This window comes from Perca flavescens, chromosome 5, assembly GCF_004354835.1.
Source record: "Perca flavescens isolate YP-PL-M2 chromosome 5, PFLA_1.0, whole genome shotgun sequence".
NCBI lineage: Eukaryota > Metazoa > Chordata > Actinopteri > Perciformes > Percidae > Perca > Perca flavescens.
Window position 1 is genome coordinate 13,172,789 of NC_041335.1, and position 26,156 is coordinate 13,198,944.

Genomic DNA, 26,156 nt, shown 5'->3' on the forward strand with positions numbered 1-26,156 from the left:
GCAGGATGCTCTGACCTGGACTGTCCTCCGTTGTCCTCCTGTAGGTGAACAACAGTAACAAGAAGGAGTGGAACGGGATGATGGGGGAGCTGTTGGGAGGTCTGGCCGACATGATCGTTGCACCCCTCACCATCAACAACGAGCGTGCTCAGTACATTGAGTTCTCCAAACCCTTTAAATACCAGGGGCTTACCATCCTCGTCAAGAAGGTCAGCCCACTCTTATTTTATAACTTGTGTTCAGTATCTCTGCTTAACTGTTCTCGTCTCTTTGGGCTCAGCTCAGGAGGCGTCTCAGACCTACAGGGAGTTTCATCTGTTCTGAATCACTGGATGAGTTGGTTAACGTGTTTACCTAGTTGGTTTGGTTTCTTTTCACCACAAAAATAAATCCAAACGGATCAAAATGCTTCACTTTCAACAACTTTGAAAATGTTCTTTCCTCTCATTGGTCAGATGTGTCGGGGGTGGGAGTGAGAACATAAACACAGGAATGTGCTCCTGTCCAAATATTAAGAAGGCAACACAATTTGTTCAGAGCGTGAATGGAACAGCAAAGCAGCAAACCTGCCTTCTAATTGCCAGCAGGGGGGCGAGTCCACTGGCTCCAATAAGAAGTCTGACTGTATAAAAGTCTATAATAAAATGACCCTACTTTATTTATTAACTCAGTAAACATTTTCCTAATGAATTTATAACTCAATCACTAGTTTCAAGTCTTCTTCAATACAGAAAGATGTGAATTATGTCAAATTATGGAACCATTTATTTTCAAATAGATGATAAAGCGGGGTTTCGCTTTAGGATGGGGCTATCTTGTGATTGACAAGTCGCTACCATTACATTACATTACATGTCATTTAGCTGACGTTTTTATCCAAAGCGACTTCAACCCTGCGGGTGCAGACTCCAGACAACAAGTAGTAAGTGCAAGTACATTAGCTTTAAATAAGCAAAACTACAAAGAGACATGTGAAAGTGCAGCTTCAAGAAATATATATATATATATTTTCTTTTTTTGCCCTTCTTCATGTGTATCCGAAGTGTAGTCGGAGGAGATGTGTTTTTAGCCTTCAGCGGAAGATGCGTAGGCTACCACCGTGCCGTGCACAGTGTCCTCAGTCAGATCCACCCTTGGCTCCTCCCCAGCTCCACCCTCTCGTTCAAATATGGTCACTTTTGGCTCCAAAAAAACAAGATGGCGACAGCCAAAATGCCAAACTCAAAGCTTCAAAACAGTAGTCCCCAAACCAATGGGCAAGGTGACGGAGGCTACGTCCACTACTTTTGCACAGTCTATGGCAACGGTCAGCTACCAACAACTCATTTTTTTGGTTTTTCTCATCCTCATATCAGAATGCAACGCGCACCTGCAGAGTATGGCGTGTAGTCAGGTCACATTGAGATCGGATCACGTTTCTACTACAGACAAACGCTCCGGAATTGGTTTGGGACTGGGCCGAGACCACTTTAACTGAATGGTCTCTGTCCGGTTGTTGTAGTCCTCACCCGAGAACAACGGCGGTGAGATCGGCGCAAACAAATCGTAGTGAGGAGGAAAAACAACCAAAGTCCGATTCAACTGGACTGAACAATGCAGGTTTGAAAATGCCCAAAATCCAATTCTAGGTTTTGCGATTTGTTGAGTAGATGTGACAAACAAACACAACATCTTTAAGCATCATTTCACCGCTACATCAGTGGAGCAGGACAACCTGTCCTTTAAAGACGGAGTGGAGACCCCAGGCTTCATCAGCGTTTTATTATTTGTGGAGCTGCATTCAGAGTGTCAGACACAAACACATATGAAAAAGATTAAACAAAATTATAGAACAATTAAAAAAGATACATTTTCCGAGGGAAGCCATTCAGTTCAGTGTCGGATCAGCCTGGGTAGAATGAAGTGACAAACGACATCTTTAAAGTTCTGGTTCTGAGCAGAACCAGGTGTCAGGTTTTAAACTTCCTGCAGTGGAATAAGATTTGAAACAAACAGCAGAAGAGAAAGCGTCTGTTATTCTCAGTGTAATGGAGTCAAACTGAGCTAATGCCTGAACCTCCTCACAGCTACAGTCTCTGTCCCGCTGCTCTGAAGGATATTTTGGCATGTGTTAGGTCGGACTGACCCAGTTCACAGCCAGCAATCAGCTCCACAGCAGTCCGGTCGATAGTTTCCATCGACCCTCAACTCGTCTGAGGCCAGGTTCCAATGTGGAGCCGTTGGGGGGGAAGAAATGAGCATGACATTGACTTGTAGTTTGTGGATGTGAGGTACTAAGAAAATGTCGCAGATTCATTTGTGTGTTTATTGAACCGATTTCATTGGTTTGGTGTTACTGGGTTAATTCTGAAAAAACAAAGAACTGCTGATAAGGTAAAACTGTATTTATCGAGAGGGAAGTTATTGTGCAGCAGTTGCAGTACAAAGTTGCCAAATAAACAAAACAATAAAGATTATCAGTAAGGTGCAAAAACCAAATGTACACAATGTCAGAAATGTGCAAACAAACGCTGCAGACTGGGAGCAGAATCAACTGATTAACTTGATAATAACTGATGATTAAAACTGTGTTTGTGTGTTTAGGAAATCCCTCGCAGCACTCTGGATTCATTCATGCAGCCGTTCCAGAGCACACTGTGGCTGTTAGTCGGTCTGTCGGTCCATGTGGTGGCAGTGATGCTTTACCTATTAGACCGGTTCAGGTAACCGCATGGTTTCATATAATATACATCACAGTACAATACTACAACACGATGCAGTGCAGCACACACAGTATGGTTTGACAGTCAGTCAGTCGGTCCACGTGGTGGCATTGTTACCTGTTAAACAGGTTGAGGTAATCACACTGTACACTGTACAATACAATAAAATACAATAAGGTATGACACAATATTACAATATGTAATACAGTATGATGCGACTCAATAAGGTGCAATATGACACGCAAAAAGATACAATTCAGCTCCAAGGACACGATACATTTCAAAAATACACACTTAATGTGTATAGCAGACCTCATATCAACTTTAGAATAGGGCTGCACAATTAATCGAATATTAATCTCAATCACGATTAAATGAACATGATCAACTGCTCAAAGAAAACTCCCCTGCATCAAATCAAGCACTTCCTAAACTTAACAGCCAACCACCAGGGGGCTCACAGATGTCTTGGCTTTACTTTTTGGGGAGCTGTTATGAAGCTGCACGTGCACCTTGCAGCGGAAGCCTGGGAAAAACTCTCCTGAATGTTGCAGCTGCAGTCCAGAGTAGAAGAGCTATATACAACAGAGAATCAAATGTGTGGAACAGAAGACGAAGAGCTTGTCATTTTAGGGTATAATTTTATTTATGTGTTGCTTCTAGGCGATGCACTGTTATTAAGGACCAGTCTTATTTTGATTCTAAGATTTGTACATTATTTTGTCTCTAAAATCTATGAATTATCGTAATAAATTATCGTGATCTCAATCTCTCTTTATCAAAACAATCATGAGTATCATGTTGGCCATAATTGTGCAGCCCTACTTTAAAGTATATATTTCTAGATTTTGCGTTGAAATTGTTTGAAGAAGATCTTTGTTGTGGCCAGTATGAGCAGGAGGAACAATTACAGCAACCAACAACTGTATTGTCAGTTCTGTTTGAAGACACTTTAAAAATGTGAACCTGGCCTTGAATACAATAAATTATAATAACAGTTATACAGTATATAATGTGATATATTTATGTAATGTGTGCCTCTGCAGCCCGTTTGGAAGGTTTAAAGTAAACAGTGAAGAAGAAGAAGAAGACGCCCTCACCCTGTCCTCTGCCATGTGGTTCTCATGGGGAGTACTGTTGAACTCTGGGATAGGAGAAGGTTGGTGTTCCTCTGATCTCACATTTCCTGTCCTACAGTCCTTCCTACTACACTGATAATGTGCATGTGTGTGTACGTGTGCTTGTGCGCAGGAGCTCCCAGGAGTTTCTCAGCGAGGATTCTGGGTATGGTGTGGGCAGGTTTCGCTATGATCATTGTAGCATCATATACTGCCAACCTGGCAGCCTTCCTTGTGTTGGACCGGCCTGAGGAGCGCATCACTGGCATCAATGACCCCAGGGTGAGACACCATCAGTCATCTATTCTGTAACTATTATTTTCCTTTCTCATTGGGTAAAAGTGGTGTTGACCAGAGTGCTTTACAAGAAAATTATAAAATACAGTTATATATTTAAAAAAAAAAACAGCTGTAATTGATTGAACTGATGAATTAAAATGGTTTTATGATTCTCAGGGATAAAAATTCTTCATCGCTACAACCGATTTCCCTCAATTTGATTCGAAAGAGGCCATGAATAAGATCAGTGTAGATCCGGAGAAAAAAAAAAAAAAACAAGAGGGGAGGAGGAATCACGCTACCAGGTGATAGGTAGCTGATTTGTATACAATCTACTTGGATACAGGCTATGCAATCTACAAATATTGATGATGATATTAAATTACCGTCATCCAGCCAATCAGCGTCCTGTGAGGAGCTACTGATAGCTACGGTGTGGTATAGGTGTGTGTGTGCGTGTGTGTGACAAACAACAATGGCAGCTCATAAAGAGGTTAGCATTGATGCTGCAATAGCATCAGTTATATCAGAACTGGAGAGTATTTCTTCATTAGAAGAATAGCAAAGATAAGCACTGAAGGCTTTTCTGGATGAAAAAGATGCACCAGGAGCAATCACCCAGTAAGACACCTACAGTGGTCCACAGGAGACATTAATCTCTGACAGTGACCTGCTTCCTGACCATTTTTTCTGTGGTGTACTCTTGGTTGTTTTTAGCTGCGTAACCCATCAGATAAGTTCATCTACGCCACAGTGAAGCAGAGTTCGGTGGATATCTACTTCAGACGGCAGGTGGAGCTGAGCACCATGTACCGGCACATGGAGAAACACAACTATGAGAGCGCTGCTGAGGCCATCCAAGCCGTCAGAGACAAGTAGGCACTTTATACAGTTAGTTAGTCTCTGTATGTCAGCAGTGTAATGTACTGTAGACTGGTGTTGTCCTAACTCATACCTAATGCCCCCTCCCCCTCCTGCAGTTTGCTTCATGCCTTCATCTGGGACAGCGCTGTGTTGGAGTTCGAGGCATCACAGAAGTGTGATCTGGTGACGACAGGAGAGCTTTTCTTTCGCTCTGGATTTGGGATTGGAATGAGAAAAGACAGTCCGTGGAAACAGAATGTTTCTTTGGCTATTCTCAGGTAAAAATCACACTCATATGACCTGTATGTAGGTCCGTTAAATTTCCGGAAACTTTCCATGGAAAGTTTATCTGGGGAATTTTGGAAACATTCCAATTTGGAAACATTCATTGAAATTAATGGAAATTATGGGGATTTGGATGGGATGTAGTCCTTGGGCTCAAATGCAGTACTGTCTTCAATCTGTCTTCAATCTGCTGTAGAATGTTGGATTCTAGAAATGATCTGTACAGTAGGTGTGGCCTCAATAGCCCTGCAGTAGGCTAAGTAGTAGCCCAAACCATTGACCTTTAGCTTAACATATGAAGTTAGCTAGCATGCTGCCTTTGATTTACTGTGGTTATTGTTATGGTTATATGCGTGCTAAGGTAATCATCAGCGCTGTCTATTGTTTCCAGCCTATCAAGAACAAGTGGGCTATACAATTAACATACATAGGTTAATAGCAATGGGTTATGTATTACCCACCCAAAAAAATTAAATAAACTCCTGTATTTTAAAAACTAAATGTTGGCAAGTATGTAGTAGCCTATGCTGATTACTGTGTGTGCATGTGATTGGTGAATATAGTGAGGACATTCAACTGAAGTTGCATTAAATCAGGTTCTTTTAACCAATATTATGCTGCAAGATGGGGTTTTCAACTACATTTAAGTTCCCTGTTATAGACTAACAGTATTATAACAATTCAGTAATACTTTGAAAATTCCTGGAATTTTGCAACCCTACCTGTATGGTACCTGACATATACTCTACTGATATCCCACCGATACTCCTCTGATATCTTTCTAATTCCCTATGGATACCTTACTGACACCATACTGATATAATGATGCCTTTCTAATAGCTTATCCACACCCTTCTGATACCCTTTTGATATGCTGCTATTTTTATGATGATACTAATACCCCATCTGATACGCTTGAAATACCCCACTGATTTCCTTTCGATACCCTGCTGATAACCTACTTATACCACTGGATAGCCTTTTGACACCATACTTATACCCCACCTACTCGTCTGTCTGACTGATACCCCATGACACGCTTTTGATACCCTGATATACCCCACTGATTCTCTCATGATACATTTCGATACCCCCACTTATGTATTTATAGTAGGGCTGTCAAACGATTAATTTTTTTAATCATGATTAATCGTTGCATTTCTATAGTTAATCGCGATGAATCGCATGTTTTATCACATGATTAAAATTCTATTATTGTGCATTTAAGAACTGTTTTCAAGTACATATTAACAATGGAAAGCAATTCTTACCAGTGTTTATTGATTGGGAATCAAATGAATGCAAAGAAAGTGACTTTATGAACTTGATTTTAAGATTTGTATTTGTTTATTATTTATTTATTTACTGTAAACAAAAGAAAAATATGTGAATCTAGTCACACATTTGAATCTATAGTCAATATTAGGGTTGAGTAGTGTTTGGTTTGGATGCCGGTGCTAAAGCGGTACTTTTACCGGTGCCTTACCGGTGCCTGAACCAATACTTTTTAAGAAAGTAAAAAAAAAGAAGGGTACTAAACAACAGCGACATTAAAGAATGGCTTGTTCATTGCTAAGGCCATATGGTTAAATGATTTAATAATAATGTAATAACTATAACAATAACTTATTTCACTAGTAAATAGCTGTTGAACGACAAAAACAACCACCAGATGTGAAAAGGGCATTTAACAATAACTTTGAATGTACCACGAGGCTGTAGGTTACCAGTTTCATTGAACGCACCGTCTGTGTTTTTCAAACAACGGCAGCTGCAGATTATTACATCCCGGTGTCAGATTGTTACATCCCGGTGTCGGAATCTTCTACAGTGGAATACAGACAAACTTTCCACCGTTTAGCTTTAGCTGTCAGCATTGTAACCGTGTTTAATCCAGCTACTAGCTAGCAGTAGGCTAACGTTAGCTGCTGTCGAGTGTAGTATTAACTAGCGTCACATGCAGCGATGTTTCTGTTGCCTGTAACCTGTAACGTCTGTTTCAGAGCATCAGAGAGAAGCGCAGGCATATCAGTGGCACCGGAATGAGGCACCAAAATGCACATTGCAATTCCTGCAGCAGGATGTGTTACGAGGAAGTATGGCAAAGTGCGGCAAAGGGTCAAAATAGTAGCCTGTTAGGCACGACGCAAAGCCGAGTGAAGTGAAAATAAATTAATAAATGGCGGCATGCGATTACAAAAAATTAACGCAATATGCACAGCCCTTAATCGCATCGTGATTAACGTGTTAATGCTGACAGCCCTAATTTATATATATTTATATATACTTTTACGTAGGTACTAACTTCTGTAATTGTTGTATATTTAATTAATACATAACTTAACTTGAAAATTGTAGTACCCTACTGATAAAGATATTACCTTCTTATACCTTTTTAGTGCCCCACTGATACCTTGCTGGTACCCCGCTAATAACCTACATTTGATACTTGCATAACTCGTATAAATGACTCGTATAAATTTGGTCGTACTCGGCGTGTGTTCAAGTCACAGTACATTTCGTTGTCTCTCCTCAGCTCTCATGAGAATGGCTTCATGGAGGACCTGGACAAGACGTGGGTTCGATACCAGGAGTGTGACTCCAGGAGCAACGCCCCCGCTACCCTTACGTTCGAGAACATGGCAGGTAGGAAACAGGCCTACCGACAGGTGTGAGACTGAAACCTGTTGCTCTTGATGAATGTTTAAGATGGTGGCTGTCCTCCTTAGGTGTGTTCATGCTGGTTGCCGGGGCATCGTGGCCGGGATCTTCCTCATCTTCATCGAGATTGCTTACAAACGACACAAAGACGCTAGAAGGAAACAGATGCAACTTGCCTTTGCTGCTGTGAACGTCTGGAGGAAAAACCTGCAGGTACCAGACTCTATTCTACTGTTTTCTACTTACTGTACTTTACACTGCTGTACTCTCTACTCTAACTTATATTCTACTGTACTGTACTCTACTGTGTACATGTATTTTAACCTACTCGGCTCTTTTGTCTGCTCTTATATTCTTCTGTGCTGCTGTTCACATTATTTTATTGAACTTTATTTTATTTTATTTCCCAGGAGCAAAATATTTGAATTTAATACTATTCTATTTGTATTTATCGATGGAAGAGGCGCCCTCTTTATGTGAAAGTAATAACATTGTGTTTGATGTCATTAGATTACATTTCAGGGAGTTTATCACCATGAACCTGTTGTTACTGCTCATATTTACCATGAAGCTGTAGATGACAGGGCCGAGCTAAAAGCTAAAGGTTAAAGGCTAAATTATGAATGCTGAGTGAGGGGGAACTGAGACAGTTCAAGTTACATTAATATTTGAGTTCAGATCGATCAGGGACGGGACGCGAATTTTGTTTTTGTCTTTTTAGCGACAGTTTTGTGGCCGACTAACAAACAAACAGAAAGAGAACAGAAAATAAGTTGGACTAACATTCCAACATACCAACATGCTGATCAGTTAATCTGTCTGGAGTCTGTTGACATTTTATCTTTGTAGTGTGAGTTAAAGGAAATGAGGATCACTGCTCTGATGTTCTGGGCTACAACTAACAATTCATTTTTAATTTATCTGCAAACTATTTTCTCGATTAATCGTTTGCTCTGTAGAATCTGAGAAACAGACATTAATGCCTAAAGACAAAGGTGACGTCTTCATAGTATGTGTTGTTATTCAGTTTAGTATCATATAACACAGTGAAAAGCAGAGAAACAAAGGAATGTTTGGTGTTTTTGATTAATTATTTTATTTTTCATATTTTTTATTATTATTCCTTTCAGCTCTAATGAACTTATACGAGAGAACAATTTGAATTTGCTCAGCGAGTCACTCATTGAATAATGATGCTCATTAACTATGCACTTGTAGCCGAGCTGCACCAATCGCATCGGTGTATCTGATGTAGTCGGGCCAGAGGCGAGCTAAACAGATGACGACAGTTTAATCTACCAGTTAGCTCCGCTGGTAGCTAAGCGTATGGGTACGCTCTGGATACGTCACCCCGTGTATTGTTGTGATTGGTCGTAGTGTTATCCAATTGCGTGCAGTGAGATTTTCAAATGCATGCTTGGTGCCGCCCCTCGAGTTGGGCCATTTTCATTACTCAGTGCCAGACCCTTATTATTTCGGATTTGGGTCTGGATTTCCAGGCTAATGAATTTACACATTAGAATGCAAAATGTGCTAAATATAGAATAAAATCAGTACAGGGTTCACATGGCCGAGTTGCAGAATATTTGTTACAAACTGCTGTGCATCTTCTAATCAATACATAAAACTGTGTCCTGTCTTTATAGTATAATTTAATCATTTCTCTCGAATTAGATTAACAAACATGAGAAACAGATGTTGCAGCTTCAGAAATGTCAAATGAAAAATCTTTTACAAAAAATTGGAATATAAAATGTCTGAAGATTAGTAACTGTTCATTTTAAACAAGGACAATAATTAAGATTTAATCCAGATAAAGTGCTATTTAATTTAATGGCAAATAAACTGGATGAACATTTAGCAGCTCTAATAACACAAATTCAAACCAAACCAATTATAATTCTGAAATATAAAGATTTGAATGTGTTAATCAGGAATAATAAATGTATCAACAACACTTGGAAATATCAGGCGTTGATATATGACAAACTGTCCAATGAAACCAGGATCACTATCTCTGCTCTGGAAATAACCATGCATGATGTTGTTTGTAACATCTCAGAGACGCAGCAGCCAGGTTTGTATTTAGATTGTGGTTTAGAGCTTCACTGAAGCATCATGGGAAAACCAACATGAGGCGTTTTTCCAGACAACTTGTTGAGTTCCAGGACTGTTGGTGTCCACAGGGGTTCCTCTTTCTGTCCACACACCTCCTGCTCACTCCGCCAGCTGCTTCACTGTCGTCACGACAACACGTTAGATATAAAAATAATTTCCTGCTCTGAAGCCTGACAGTTGATTTACTGACGAGATGCTGCAAATACTACCAAGTTATTTTCATTCTTAATACATTCATCCTTTTAGCTGTTAACAAACATGAATATGTACCGACTGCAGGCTTGGATTCAGCAGCAGAGAAACATAATGAAGTCAGAGGATTCTACTTGTTAATGTGTTATTCTGTCTATACTGATGGAGCTGAAATGAGATTTTGTTTCTGAAAAATCATCAGGAAAAACAGAAAAGCATCACAAACATAAGCATGTTTACTGTTTATGCTTAAAATATACATAATATGAAATTGGTACTTTTGCCATAAATCTAACAAAAAACAAACATAAGAGATTCTCTGAGTCTGACTTATACTGAAAATGACTTCACACTTTTGCATACAATCATGATAATAACCACAAATTAAAGGCTGAATTTACAGCACATTAGCCTAGATATCTAGACGCACCCTAGTGGCAACAAATTTATTTTGCAGCCAGGGGGGTCTAGGCACTCTCCGTTGGCTTGCGAGCTGGAAAAAAACAATTCTGGTCAGGCCAATCACATCGTGTATAGAGTCAGTGGGCGGGCTTATGGCTGCTGCTGCTGCTGGGAACAGCGGTCTTCTGGAAGACTTGGAGTTAAGCTTTTCTTTGAGAAAAGAACAAAGAACAGCACAGAAATCATTCTTAAAAAAGGAAGATGTGTTCGGAGTTTTGCCGACCAGATACGGCAAAAATCTATCAACTAGCTTCGCTACCTTCTTCGTTGCTCTGCCTGATTGTAGCGCTATCCTATTACGTGCAGAGGGAATTTGAAAGACAACCGTTTATCCCGCCCCTCGGATTGAGCCATGCAAATGGTGAATTCCCAGACCCAACATCTTGGTGTGGGTCTGGCTCGTCAGGCTAACAGCACATCAAAATGAGATGAAATACAAATAAATAAAAACATCATCTAAAACTGTTAAAACTGAACCAGTTTTGATTTTGTCTTGTACACATATTTAACATGAAAAAGAGGAAAGAATCAATCCAACAAACAATCCAACATGGAAACATAAAGACAAAAAAAATAATAAAAATAATAAAACAAACAACAAATAACATTTCCTGCTTTAAGTTCACTCACATTTTTATTAGGAGAATAATCAAATGATACAGCATGTTGTCATGGGACTATCTGAATATATAAAACAGGCTTTCAGCTCTGTGTTCTGCTCTCCTGTGAATCATAAACAGTCATACATATAATGTAAGTATAAATACACATTACATATGTGCCTGATCTATATTGATGTGACAGCTGTGAGTCACGCTGATCTCGGATCTTCTAACAGAAGAATCAGCTCAGAAATTCATTTCTGTGTTTCATATCAAACTTTAATGTGTTCCTGTTGTTGGCTGGTCTGAGACCAGTGGAAAACACCCAGAGGACACAAACAGGGCTCCTACACACAGTACACAGTGGCGGTTCTACATTGAGTTACACCCTGGGCAAGACCCCCCCGTCGAATAAAAAAAAACAACACAACATTTCTACACAGTTATATTTTATTATAACACTTGTTGTCATTTATTGATCATGAAAAGACCAAAGCTGTCTCTTAATACTTTCCAACAGTCCTTAGCCCATTTATTTATACTGAAAAAAAAACGTCAATCTTTAACATGCGTATAGGTGTGTTGGCGGCCTAGGAGTTAAAGAATCGATTTCAAATTTTTCAAGTCAGTCTTAAAACAATTTGTAGAAATGCACCTTGACTTACGTAGTTACATGCACTGTAGCTACCTGTAGTATGTACAGTATGACCTGTGTACTACTAGCTAATCACTTCCTATCAACATGCAGCTGATTGATGTGTTTTTGGAGGAAAAGATTCATCAGGCTGTGGTTTGGGTCTTTAATGGGATTTATTGATTAAAAAATACACCAGCCTTAACCATTAATCGATAAGTAGTTTTTTAAAGAGAGAAAATACAGATTACTTTATTGCTGCATTATGACATCAAAATCACTATATTTGACTACAATATCCCTAAAAGCATGTTTTGGGTGTATTTATATAAATATGGGGGTAATACTCAGGTGTCCGGTGTATATAAATTATGTGAAAATGTACCCCAGCACATAGAGTAATGCTATACGACGTCCCAAACTGGACACATCTGAGAGTAACTTTTTTCATATAAAATGTGAATATTTCAATAGATATTCCAAATATAGCCTATTTAAGACTTAGACTCTAATGAACTATGTGTGGAGCTAATTCTCTGCTTTGGTATGACACACACACACACACACACACACACTACAAACACGCATCCCGTGCATGCGCCCGCGGCCGCGTTCGTCACTCCTCCTTGTGAATCCTAAATAGCGCGCCGAGCCGCAGAGCTGGATGGCATCGCAGGGTGCCCGGTGCCAGACTGGAGCAAAGACCACCATAGGAGCCGTTAGCGCGGATACAACTGCCCACCGGCCTGGGACTGTACCATCCCTTTATCACTATTAAATCACTGTTCTTTACTATCAACGTTTCATTCCTTTGAAGACATTTGGCAGAGCAGCATTGTCCTTTTTTTTACCACGTTGGATTGCTTTCATGAACTTCTACAATCCTACTTTTAGTTTTCAACACACAGTCTGTTTCAGCCTGTGGCTGAGGCTGCAGTCACCTCAGTATTATTTAAATCTTTTTCGACAGCAGAACAGGTGAAGCGGCGTCTCTTCATTTGATTGTTTCCTATAATATTTTAATATAACAGCGCGCTGTAATATCTGTGCAGATGAGAGTCAGAGAGCTTCTCTTCATCTGTAGTGTGAAACTAAATACTAAGAGCTGCTTCACCTGCATGATGTCACTGACAGGCACAAACGACTGTCTGTTGCCGCGGCGACATTGTCTCATCGTTGGAGACGTCACCTCAGTGTCTCCATCACACTCATAATTTGTAATGAAGCAGAGACCGTGTCTGTCCTTGAAAAATAACGGCATCATTAAAGTGACTGCTGCAGCTTTAGAGCTCATAAAAGATTGAATGGAACTTTATTGTACTCTGTGGGGGAACAAAAACTGAACAACAGCAGAGAAAATAAATTAAAAAAAACTAAACTGCATCAGCATGTAAACAACATAAAATTAATGCAAACAGTTTGACACAATGTATTAGACGCTTGCTGTTGTCATCAAATAATATCATGTACAAGAGATACAAAGGCATCAATCACTTATTTATTATAGAACATTTTCACAGTTTATTTTTAACATCAACCTGCAGCTTCTGAACTTTCACAAGAATCAACCAGACTGAAATGTAGAGACTGTCTTACCCCCAAAACGACTCCATAACACTGCTGTTTTAAATGTTTAACGTGGATCTATAATTCATATTTGATATTAGGCGAGATCAAATATGTGAGAGGAATCATTATACAATCTGGAGTCAATCACCACCTCACAGTCTGCGTCTCCAAGATGTTTGTACGCATGGGTTAGAGTTTAGGTACAGCTGCGTACGTTCTCCCGTCAAGTTTGTTTTTATAGATCATAACTTTTGCGGTGGTGGCGTACACCTCTATCAAGCCCCGTTTTTGTGCACTGCAACAGCTATAGATGAGACCCCAGAGCAGGTAATATTCAGAACAAATGGGCTTTAGTATCTCATCATAGCAAGAGCAGTTTTGAACGTAATTTTAAGATAAGGATCTCATAAGTACGCTTGGTGATTTGTAGCTAACGGGTGAAATGATCACCTTAAAAATATCTTCTTTATTGATCTAAATAGGGAACATTGGATAACTGCTGCATGAAAGAGAAGAAACATCCTGATGTTAAGAGGAAACTGTTCTCTCTGTTTAAAGATGGCTCATTCACACATGGACACACACATTTTAATTTAAAGTCTGTCTGATTCTGCTTATATATGGAAACTGAACAGCTTCTTCAGAGAAACAACACAAATTCATACACCCAGCTCTCTGTTTCCAGATGTTGTGCAGCCTTGTCAGCAGCTGGACTGGGCTGTCTGACAGTAACACATTAATAATCATCACTTCTCCGCCTGGATTAGCACTTCAAACACTAGCGGCTAAAGGCTAGCAGCTAGCGGAGGATGATTAGCACTTCAAACAGCTGTGTCTTGAGGCGAGGAGTTAGCAGAGCAGAATTAGCACATTAAACAAAGCAGCTCTGGGAGAGGAAACACTGATGAGGATACATGAGGAGGCCTTAAAAGAAGAGGATTGTGATGTGAGTGCAGTCCACAACCAGTAAGAATTTTAAGCTTTAATTTTTGAGAATGTGCACATTATATTCTAGTGGTAAAAGCCTTATTCAGACAGGAGGAGGTGAAACCTTCACTGAGCTCCTCTTTAATTTAACTCATCATTCAGGACATTGTAACCATGGTGACATGACAGGATATTATGGTCTATAATAAAATATATAAACAGGAACGTAAGTATTTCAAACCTCTGGTGCTGGCCACTTGAGGCTGACTCCAAAAGGCAGTCATTACCCATAGACCCCAGTGTTAAAATGCCCAACTTTACAGCAGAATTATATATCTTTACAGCCTTTACTCTATAGCTAATATTCCCCTTCATGACAAATGTTGGGGTGGAGGAGGGGGGGGCATTTTTACATAACTCACCCATTTAAATTATATTCAGACTTTAAGTTATGCATCATTAAGGGCGTTCATGCTTTGAGTGACAGGTGGCAGCCGACATATTAGGCTTCATTCGGCCCGTTTCAGCTCCACTGATGCTCCACCTCTTTGCCCATTTTTGGATGAGTTGGGAGTTAGTCGACGTCATTTGCTTTTTCTAGGATGGTGAAGGCGTGACCTGCCCTGCGCTACCTCTGATTGGCTTGTACTTGTTGCCTTCTTTGGTTAGATTGGTTAGGTTTAGGCAGGAGGAGTGATATGGTTGTCTGACTACAGCTCCATGTAAACAATACAAACACTGAGCAGGGATTTGACCATTTTGAACCACCAGAGTACAACATGTACATCATCTGTTAGCTCGCTAGCAACTGTTAGCATTACTTGTCCCCTTGTGTGGATAATTGCATTGCTATCAGACTTGTTAGCATCACTTTCTTTAAATATTTTGCGGAGCTTCAGTTTGACCTTGTTCTGTAGCAATTTCTTAATTATTTCATATGAATGTTAGTTTCCCAGCAGCAAATGTCATGCATCATTAACTGTAAGTGAAGGTGTTGGGTGGTTAAGGTGGTATTTTGAAGGGTTAAGGTGGTATTTTAGACAAGCTGCAGCCAGCAGCAGACCCTATGAGCAGACCTGCAGTTTGGATCTAAATCATTCAGGACATGTTAATGATGTTTAGTTCAAAGTGAGGAAGAGGACAGGGTTTCTGTGGCGTTCATGGTGTTATTATTATTTTTCATGTGATTGTCTGTTACAGACTGAAAGTCTTCCACTGCTCTGTCACTGCAGACTTTAATGTTTGATCCAGAAATATGTTTTATTCTGTGGGAACTTGTGAACTTGTGAACCCAGTTTGGCTTTGAATTCATGATCAATGTGTGTTATTGATTTTTATTTTCGTTTTGAACTGAATGTGTTTCAGGATTCCAAACCGGGGCTGGGTATTATTATTATTATTATTGTTATTATTATTATGACCGTACTAGACATTTAAAATACAATAACTTGATGTTAAATATGTTTTTCTATTTTGTAATATAAAGTATTCTGTATTTGTCTTCTTATCATCACATCCCATGTGTTGCCTTAAACCAACAGTGAATATATCTACTATATAAAAATGAGAATAATTATATAGCTCTTTTCTTAACAAGGTTAAAGAGTGCTTTACAGAAGAAACTGCACATGAAACACAACAATAAAAAAAATGTGTACAGTGTATATATAATTTTAAAAAACTATATTAAAAAACTGGTGCTTAAAAAAACATAAAAACAGAGAAAACAACTGTCATTTTGTTAAAGTTAACTGTGGGTAACATTTGTCAACAACTGTTGATGGCGTAATATCCCCTTTGTGCCAGAAGCTGTCATAAATTGACTTTTTATCCAGCTTTAAGCCTCATTTTTATGATATACTTTTTAGATCTTGGTGGGCCTTTATATTTTAACAGGAAGAAGGATTTTAGTCATCAGACGTCTGGATCTTAAGTTATCAGAGAAACAAGCTGAGAAAACGTTAGCATCAGCTCGGCTCGCAGGGGAGGGAATTTGAAAGACAACCGTTTATCCCGCCCCTCGGATTGAGCTCCGTCAATGGTGAGTCCCCAGACCCAACATCTTGATGTGGGTCTGGCTTGTCAGGCTAGCTTTATTCAGTGTTTTTACCGGTTTTAATCACTGGTTTTAATCACCGGTTTTAATCACCAGTTTCATTGTTTTGGCTCCTTGTAAAAACCTCCTGAACGATGAACACTGAAAGAGTCCTAAATGGGATTGAGACCCCTAGCAATAGAAAATTACACTTTGTGTTTTTAAAAGACTTTAATCATGTAGCACACTAGCTAATACTAACAAGTATCATGTGTGTATCAAACCCTGATATATCCTATTCTGCTCTCTACGGAAAGTAGCCTATATACCGGAACATAAAAGGTACCCGCACAAGGACACATTCAAGTTATTTTTGAACGACAAGGATTACATCTGCCCCTCACTACCCAGCACAGTGGACCCATTACAGTTTGCCTACCGTCCCAACCGACAAACATAAGACGCCATACTGTAGCACACATCCTCCACACCACTCTATCTCACCTGGAAAAGAAAGGAAGCTATATGAGATTGCTGTTGATTGACTACAGTTCAGCATTTAACACCATAGTTCGCTCCAGGCTCGTCACTAAACTCCTGGGATTAAACACCTCAGCTCATTCCAGTGACTTTATACATTGATGGGGAGATTAATCTATAATATATTTTGTTTTATTAACCTGAATCTGTAAAGTAGCTTGAGCTCTCAGATAAATCTAGTGCAGTAAAAAGTACAATATAGATGTAGTGGAGTAGAAGTATAAAGTAGCAGAAAATGGAATACTCAAGTAAAGTACAAGTACCTTAAACTTAACCTTTCTAACCTTACCGTACTTACTGTTAGTACAGTACTTAGTTACTTAGTTAGTAAATGTACTAACTGTAGTTACTTTCCACCACTGCTGATAGTGGACTGTTGGTAGCCTAATGTTATTTTTCTTCTCAAAGAATTGTACTAGTAAATGTCTAATTATAATAAATATAATCATTTTTTATTTTCAAAAATCTGACACCTGTTTTTGGTCTTTTCATGGGATTTGATGACAGTGAGGAAAATATAGAAACAATACCAGAGTTATACTTAATAATAATAATAATAATAATAATAATAATAATAATAACATCACTAATAAAGATTTTCATAAAAACATTTCAGGTTGATACCCAGCCCTGATCTGACTGTTCACTGTGACGAGTCAAAGGTCAAACTGATGATGTCTGTATATGATGTCAGAGATGAAACCATCATCCATGTGCTACTGTTCCCCTCCCCTCCCCCTCCCCCTTTTTTTCATGTTACACACACACACACACACAAGGTGAGATGGCATTATAGCAGCAGAGTGTTGGTATAATGATCCGATGTGTTTAGGATGAAGAAACATCATCATCACTGCTTCATTCAGTCCTCATCCCCCCGTCACCCCTGCTTCCTGTGATGTACTTCCTGTTGTGTTGTGTGTTTTAGCCTCATGTTGTGTGCTGATGTGTGTTTGTGGCTGTTGGCAGTAAAACAGACTGATGCTCTTTTTACTGAAACATCATTTCATCTGAAAAAATAACGAGTCTGTGGGACATAAACAAACACACACAGACACACACACACACACACACACACACCTACTGTACTTATATAACTATATACACACATCAACATAGAGACTATTCTAATCTATGCCATTTGCATACTATTCTATAGGTTCTACAGTTAATATATAACATTCTATGCAACTCAATACTATAATATAGTATCTACTACACTATATGCTGCTAGTATGTTACATTAAGCTATGCAAGCTATGTTACATTATACATAACTATACCTTAATATAGTATACTGTAATGTATGCTGTGCCTATTTTATATTATACCATGGTCTGTGCGAAATTCTGATTGGCTGCAGGGTGTCCACTAAAAAGTGTAATGGGACACCTATTAACAAGCTCAGGTGAAACTGACTGTTTACCGTTCTAAATGAATGCACTAAGTGAAAAAGAAAATGGGAATCTGTTATTTCCAACACTGAGTTGTCATTCAGTGCCTCGTCCTCTTAACACCACAGGATGGCACTAAACACAAGCTGCAAGAAGTAACATTGCCCCTCTGAACTGAATTTATTTCACAGCGATCATCTCTCATCCCTTTCCCTTTGATATTGATTTGGGGACAATGACATGGCTGGAGCTAGCTTGCCTTGTTGCTAAACATACTTTCAAATTATATTTACTGATTGTCAACCGTACACACGTTGTTGACTTTGAATCTTGCTAGCGTTACATTAGCTGGCTCACGTCTTGTAGCTGAGCCAAAGGGTTGTATGAGCTGAGCGGACTATATAAATATCTCCCGTTGCTAGGTCGTATCTAAGGTCCATCCTATTTACTGGAGCAGTGAACAACATATTGAATTGCATAAGAAACTTATGGGATGGGAATGATTGTGCCAGGCATTAGTCAAACCCTCAGGTGTTATCACGGAAATAGACTTATTGTTTAAAAAACTAGACTTTGATAGAAAAAAACGATTAAAAAAATTGACCATGGTATAAGCGGGTTAATGCCCTTCAAAGTGTTTATTATGAGGTAATGAATTACTCATTGGACATTAACCCTTAAATATTCTATAGGATACTACACTTACTATATACTGTTTCTACACTATGCTACTATATACTGTAATTTATTATAATGTTATACTACACTACACTGTACACTTACTTTACTATATTATTATTATACTGCACTATACTACTGTATGCCACGTTATGTACTATAACTGTACTATACTATGTTACACTATGCAATGCAATATTAAATTATACTGTACTATACTATACACTGTTACTAGCTACATCATACTACATTATACACCACTCAGAGGTATTAGTATGGCAGCGATGTGTGTGTGTTAATGTTTGTGTGTGTGTGTGTGTGTGTGTGTTAATGTTTGTTTGCACCTATCGTATCATTTATTTTAGGATAGGAAAAGTAGAGCAGAGCCCGAGTCCAAAACCTCTTTTAGGTCCATCACTTCGACCTCCGACCTCAAATGCCGTAAGGCCTCCGGGGATGCCACGGTAAGGAGATGAAGACCACCTCCTCCTCCTCCTTCCATCAAAAACTATTTTTCCGTGTGTCATTTGTCTTTCTTCTCCTCTCCTCTCTTTTCCTCTCCTCTTCTCTCTTTCCCTCTCCTCTTCTCTCTTTTCCTCTCCTCTCTTTTCCTCTCCTCCCTACCTCCTCTCCACCCCTCTTCTCATCTCCTCTCCTGTCATCTCATCTCCAGCTCCATCATCTCCTTATCATCATGGCCGCCCGTCTGTCATTCAGCACGCTTTATTTTCTCGCCTCCATCCGGATACAGACAGACAGACAGACAGACAGACAGACAGTCAGACTGACAGTGTTCGGATCAGGTTAGGGTTGTTGGCCGTCAGGGTTTAATTTTTCACTCCGAGTCGTCCTCTTGCAAAGGAGAAGTGAAGAGGGTCAGACTGTGTGGTCTCTCCTCTCTGTTCTTGTCCTGTTGTTTGTCTTCATCCTCCATGTCCTTTTGTGTGTTTTTGTCCTATCTGTCCTGTTGTTTGTCTCTGTCCTGTCTGTCCGCTCATCCTCCATGTGCTGTTGTATGTCTTAGTTCTCTTGTCCTCTATGTCTTCCTCTCCTGTCATCTCTCTGTCCCTTCATATCACCATCGCTGTTGATGAAGCATCCCACAGACCTTAAAGAGTATGTATTCTCCTTCCACTAACGACCATCTCTCTCGTCCTCACAGGTCAGCCAGCAGAGACTCATTTCTCTCCTCTAACTCGTCTCGTTTTCAGCGTCCCGTTGTGGCGACAGTTTTAGGAGCTGGTGAAATAAATTTGTCAGAGACAGAGATGATGTCTCTGGATATAAATGGCGGCTAATAAATTTCTTTTGTTTCAGCTCTGAAGTCTCCGCCGGAGTCGAAGTCTGCTGCTCTCTTCTAAATTCTGAGTTCACTTGTGTCGTCAGTGTTTATAGTTTTGACCCATCTGTGGCCACCGCCTGCTCCACTTCTTTTCAGCCTCAGTTTAGAAAAAATGTGTCTGTTCAAAATCAAAGGTTTCTTTTTCTTTGCACTGTTAAAAAAGGTTGGTCCACCCCTGTAGAGGATAGAGAGCATTTTTTTTACCAACTGTGACATCTTTTTCAGGGGGGGAAGCAGCTTAGAGATCTGAAATGTGCCAAATCTTCTGCGTTTGTGTCTTTAAAATCCACAGCAGTCGGCCATTTTGCATCCCATCTCCCTCAGGATATCTTGTTTATTTAATTTCAAAATGGAGCAAAAGCCCAAAGACCAGGGATCAAATTGTTACTGAATATGCAAACAGATTATTGCAGCTCATTAAGATGTTTGAATATTCAGTAGCAGACAGTGTGCTGTACAGTATTGATTACTCAGGGGGTGATGGGGGAGGGTAGTTGGACTTGAACTCATTTCTCTTTGTGATCATCTCTATTTTCTATATGAATGTTTTCCTCTCTCAGTGGATTTGAATGGTGTCCAGATTACATGCTGTACTACACACACACTGCCTCTGTCCTCCTCTGCAAGCACGACTGACCTTTAGACTGAAAAACACACTTCCTGTTCAACTTAAGCATATAATTAATCATAAGTCCAGTCACTGTTAATGATACAGTAATTCTACTAGGGCTGATGACTAGTTATCAATTCATCGGTTCATAATTTTCTCAAAGAATTATTAAATCTATAACAAAAGCTCAAAACCCCAAAACATTCAGTTTACTGAGATATAAAAGACAGTTTATGATCAAACCGAAATGGTAACACTTTATTTGAAGGGGTGTGCGTAAGACATGACATCTATCATGAACATGAAGGAGTCATTTTGAGTGTCAAGAAAATTCCAGCGCAAAATGAACCTAGGGGTTAATAACATATGTGTACCGAGTCAACCGTTCTTTGGGATATGTTTTCATGCTAATCAAATGTGTCTCTAGCTTGAAACAAGATAGCGTAAACCGCTGATTAGCTTATAAGGCTAGTCGTCAGGGCAGAGGGTGAAGTGAAAAGAATTTTTAAACCACTAACAAGGCTCAAAATAGCATACGGTAGCATAATGAGGGTCCCTACATGTAAACCGAAGCATTGAGAACTTTGTAAATGTACAGACAGTTTATTAAAAAGATAGATTATAAAGGCAGTAGTGTTAACGTATACAAGCAGGTGCCATCTTGGGAAAACAGTCATGACCACTCGAACGACGAACGCCATGCAACCAGTAACCAGTAACATGGCTCAAGCATGGCGTTAAATGGATGGGACAAAGCGGAGACCAGTTTTACGACTGAGAATACACTACCGATAGGGTTTTCTTTCCGGGTTTGGCTCTTAGCAGCCCTGGGCTGAGTCAGCTAATTTAACAGCTGTACAGCTAACTGAATTCACTAGCTAACGGCAGTTAACTACAGTCAAGGTCAAGGAAAAATATTCATGACACAATTATAATGCTCTCATGACAGCCAGTGTAAAAAACAACCTCTTAATGACAGTGTAATGTAATTTAAACACAAAGCTTAATAGTTTATTAAAGTTTGATAAATTGGCCTGTCATGACATATTTATCACAGGTTAAGTTGTCTTGCTTAATGTCAAGTTGTCATAACAGAGTTGTCTTCGCTAAAGTCAAGCTGTCATAATTAGATTAGATTAGATTCAACTTTATTGTCATTTAGCAGAGTACAGGTACAGAGCCAATGAAATGCAGTCGACATCCAACCAGAAGTGCAAACGAAACAATAAATACCAAAGTGCAGGTTTAGGACAGTGTTCTGTACAGTTATGTAGGGGATATAGATTAATTATGTACAGTGTATAGTTAGATAAATACAGGTTTTCCAGATGACATGTCTACAGTGACAGATAAGGAGTATAGAGGGTTATATACAGAGAGTATGAATAGACACTCTATATACATAATAAATAAATATATGTATATATACATATATATATATGTTTATTGCACAGGTTTATGGGCAGGTTATGGAATAAAACAAAATTATGTATTGTGCAGTTTTGGGTGTTAGCAGTGCAAGGGCATTGATGAAACAGTGCAGGAGTAAATGTAAACAGGTAAACAGTGCAGTGCAGCCTCTGGAAAGAAGCTGTACCTGAGCCTGCTGGTGTGGAAGTAGGGTGAAAAGACCCTGGTTTGGATGGGTGGCATCCTTGACAATGGTTTTGGCTTTGTCTGTACAGCGTTTATGATACGTGTTGTGGATGGAGGGGGGTTCAATAGTCCTTTGGTCAGATTTCACTACTCTTTGTAGTGCCTTGTGATTGGCAGTGTTGCAGTTGCCTTACCATACAGAGATACAGTTTGTGAGTATGCTCTCAATGGTACAGAGATAGAAATCTGATAGAATTCTAGTACATAGGTGTGCTTTCTTAAGAGTCCGTAGAAAGTGAAGGTGCCTTCTTCACCAGACTAGATGAGTTGAGAGACCAAGAAAGATTTTCTGTGATGTGGACCCCAAGGAACTTAAAGCTAGACACACGTTCCACCTCAGCACCGCTGATGTGGAGGGGGGGGTGTGCCTTGCTCTTGGCTCTCCTGAAGTAAACAATGATCTCCTTGGTCTTCTGGGTGTTGAGTGCCAGGTTATTGTTTTTACACCACATAGTTAGGTGCTGAACCTCATCCCTATATGCTGTTTCATCCTCCCCTCTGATCAGGCCCACCACTGTGGTGTCATCTGCAAACTTGATTATGGCATTGGAGCCATAAACAGGGACGAAGTCTTGGGTGAAGAGTGAGTAGAGCAGAGGGCTCAACGCACAGCCCTGTGGCACACCAGTGTTCAGGGTGATAGTGGAGAAGGAGAGACCTCCTAATTTAACAGCCTGGGGTCTGTTAGTAAGGAAATCCATAATCCAGTTGCAGAGTGAGTTACTGATGCCAAGCTGCCTGAGCTTGGAGATCAGCTTGGAGGGGATCATAGTGTTGAATGCTGAACTGAAGTGAACAGCATTCTAACATATGTATTGGGACTGTCCAGGTGGGTGAGTGCCAGGTGGAACGCTGTGAAGATGGCATCCTCTTTTGATCTGTTGCGTCTGTAGGCAAATTGGTACGGGTCCATTGCAGTGGGCAGACATTATTTCAGTTGTGAGAGGACCAGCCTCTCAAAACATTTTGCAATGATGGATGATGACAAAGACATCTTGGACAATGCTTACTTTGCATTAAAAGTGTCTTAATTTACCGAATGACAACAGTCATGAACACTCAAAATGACTCCTTCATGTTCATGACAGATGTCATGTCATAATAATGATAGTGTCATGTCAGTCTTATGAACACCCCTTCAAATAAAGTGTTACCCAAAATGGACTAATAGTTTCAGATGTAATTTTTACAGCTTATAGCAATATAAAATAAATAGTTAATCCCGACACAGACAGAAATTGCTGAAACTATTTCCTTATGAACAAGACTAGTGCAGTGTCTCCGATTATAGTGCCGGTTGCCAGGTAAAGCTGTTTAACTTACATGTACTGGTGCTAAAAACACAATGGACTGACAGCAATGATGTGGCTGTTGCCATAAAACTTTAAAACCAACAGAAACAAGTTTGATAGACCTTGCCTTGCTCAGAATGAACAACAAACTTCTAGATTATTGAACATTTATATCTATTTTCACGTAACATTAAAAAAAATTTTGCTAAGAAATTAATAAATATACATTTGCTAATATTTTTTAATATTTTATAAATTGTTCTGCAGTGACAGTGCCCCCTACAGTTGTGTTCACCAGTGGGCATTTTTTTTCTACCAATTGACAGTGTTGGTACTGTACTAGGAATTTGATTGGTGCGAGACGTGCCAGGGAGGAGGAGGAGCTTCTTGTAGATACCAACAACGTTTCTTTCCGTCATCAATTATGGCCTGGGTTCATAACATCATCTGGAGGCGCACATAGCTCAGTGAATTTCACCGGCCACAGACGGCTACAATATTTTTTTCCTCCATTTCTGATTCAAAAACATCAGTGACTTCAGGAGAATCTCAACGCTGATAGGCTTTTGCAACACAGCGTCACGCTAATGACCCAAATATGGTGTATTCGTATATGGTGTTGCCCAGCACAAATGTGCATCAATTCGCGTCTTTGCATTAACTTTGTATTAATCGGGCTGTGTGAAAAAATCGCTTTGTGTTTGGTTTGAACACAACATTAGACTACATTAATGGTTAACTGATGGTTAAATCTAACATAATTAATGGAATAAAATATTTATAGAATAACATTTACAGTATTTTTATTTTCCTCCGCCTAGGTCGTTAATTTCACATGTAAAGATATTGATAAATAAATTCTCATTTTTCAACAGATAAAACTTTAATTTAAAGTAAATCTAAAGCATGTTCAATGAAACTGTGAAATCGGACGTCATTATCTGAGGCTGGCTTTACTGTTTGTCGAGGTGTGAAAAAATTGTGTGTCTCTGTGTTAAATTAATGTGTGTGTCTCCTTTGCTCTCTCTCTTTCTCTCTCTCTCTCTCTCTCTCTCTCTCTCTCTCTCTCTCTCTCTCTCTCTCTCTCTCTCTTTCTCTTTCTCTCTGTAGCCGTACCCGACTGACATCACCGGCCAGCTCAACCTATCTGATCCCTCCGTCAGCACCGTGGTCTAAGAGGGAAAGAGAGCTACACTGCTGCTGCTGAGCCACACACACACACACACACACACACACACACACACACACACACACAAACAAAAACACAAACACACACATCATATAAACACAGATGGACAGACTGAGCGTCCTCTGAAACAGGAAGTAGAATATGATGGCATCAGGACTTTTGGATGGAATCACACTGTGCCAACACACAGACACACACACACCATCTGTCATCCCAGACACACAAACACACACACACACACACACACATCGCCTCGCCTTGCTCTGCTTGTAGCCGTCAGCCTCCTCCAAACAGAGGGTCTTTTATTTTAAAAGAACTGTTTAAAATAGCTTTTATATGGGTTGATGTCTTTGATGTTGCACAGTTTCCTGTCTGTCTCACTGATTGATCGTACTGACTCATTGATCCTCCCGATCAGTTTTTGCTTCATCTCGCCGGAAACTCGAGCTCCGAAACTCCAACGCAGATGTTTCCTCCGAACGGAAACACACACACGCACCTGCCGATCGATCGGGAACCTATTGATCGATCAGGAACTTGTTGATCGATCGGGAACCCGTTGGTCGTTCGGGGGACCTAATCACTGATCAGAGAGTGGTAGGTGGGCTGAGCCTCTGGGATAGGAAGTATTTTCTAACCACAACGTCTCCTGCATCACTGAACCAGGTGCATGTTCAATCTCAAAACAATGTGCACCGTTTTGCTACAGTTTCCGGGTTGAACGACATGTTTCCTCGGAAAGGTGTAAAACGGTGTGCAACGAGCTTTGAGGTAGGTTTTCTCTCGGTTGGTGGATGTGTCAGAGGTGTTACCGAATCAGCAGAGACGTGTACGTAAAATCGTGGTAATAAAAAGGCAGTCCACTTGTGCACGTAGCAGGGTGTTTAGCACGCATCCGTTTCAGTAAATAAACGGTTTGCTATGCTTTGTCGGGGCTGAACATTCCGTGGACTGCAGGGATCTGTAACGATGAGGCTCATGGGTACTGTAGTTTCTAGAGCCACTCC

The 26,156-nt window shown here is 39.9% G+C and overlaps 1 protein-coding gene across 1 annotated transcript in view; it reads left to right on the forward strand.

The window, feature by feature from the left end:
- grin1b (glutamate receptor, ionotropic, N-methyl D-aspartate 1b) overlaps positions 1 to 25,206 on the forward strand; it is a 64,362-nt gene extending 39,156 nt beyond the window's left edge. Inside the window, 10 exon segments of the mRNA XM_028577663.1 lie at positions 45 to 209; positions 2,584 to 2,702; positions 3,749 to 3,861; positions 3,954 to 4,102; positions 4,817 to 4,974; positions 5,080 to 5,241; positions 7,785 to 7,894; positions 7,978 to 7,995; positions 7,998 to 8,122; positions 25,071 to 25,206. Coding sequence (XP_028433464.1) covers positions 45 to 209; positions 2,584 to 2,702; positions 3,749 to 3,861; positions 3,954 to 4,102; positions 4,817 to 4,974; positions 5,080 to 5,241; positions 7,785 to 7,894; positions 7,978 to 7,995; positions 7,998 to 8,122; positions 25,071 to 25,136 — 1,185 coding nt within the window. The 3' untranslated portion in view covers positions 25,137 to 25,206.
- The last annotated feature ends 950 nt before the right edge of the window (positions 25,207 to 26,156 follow it).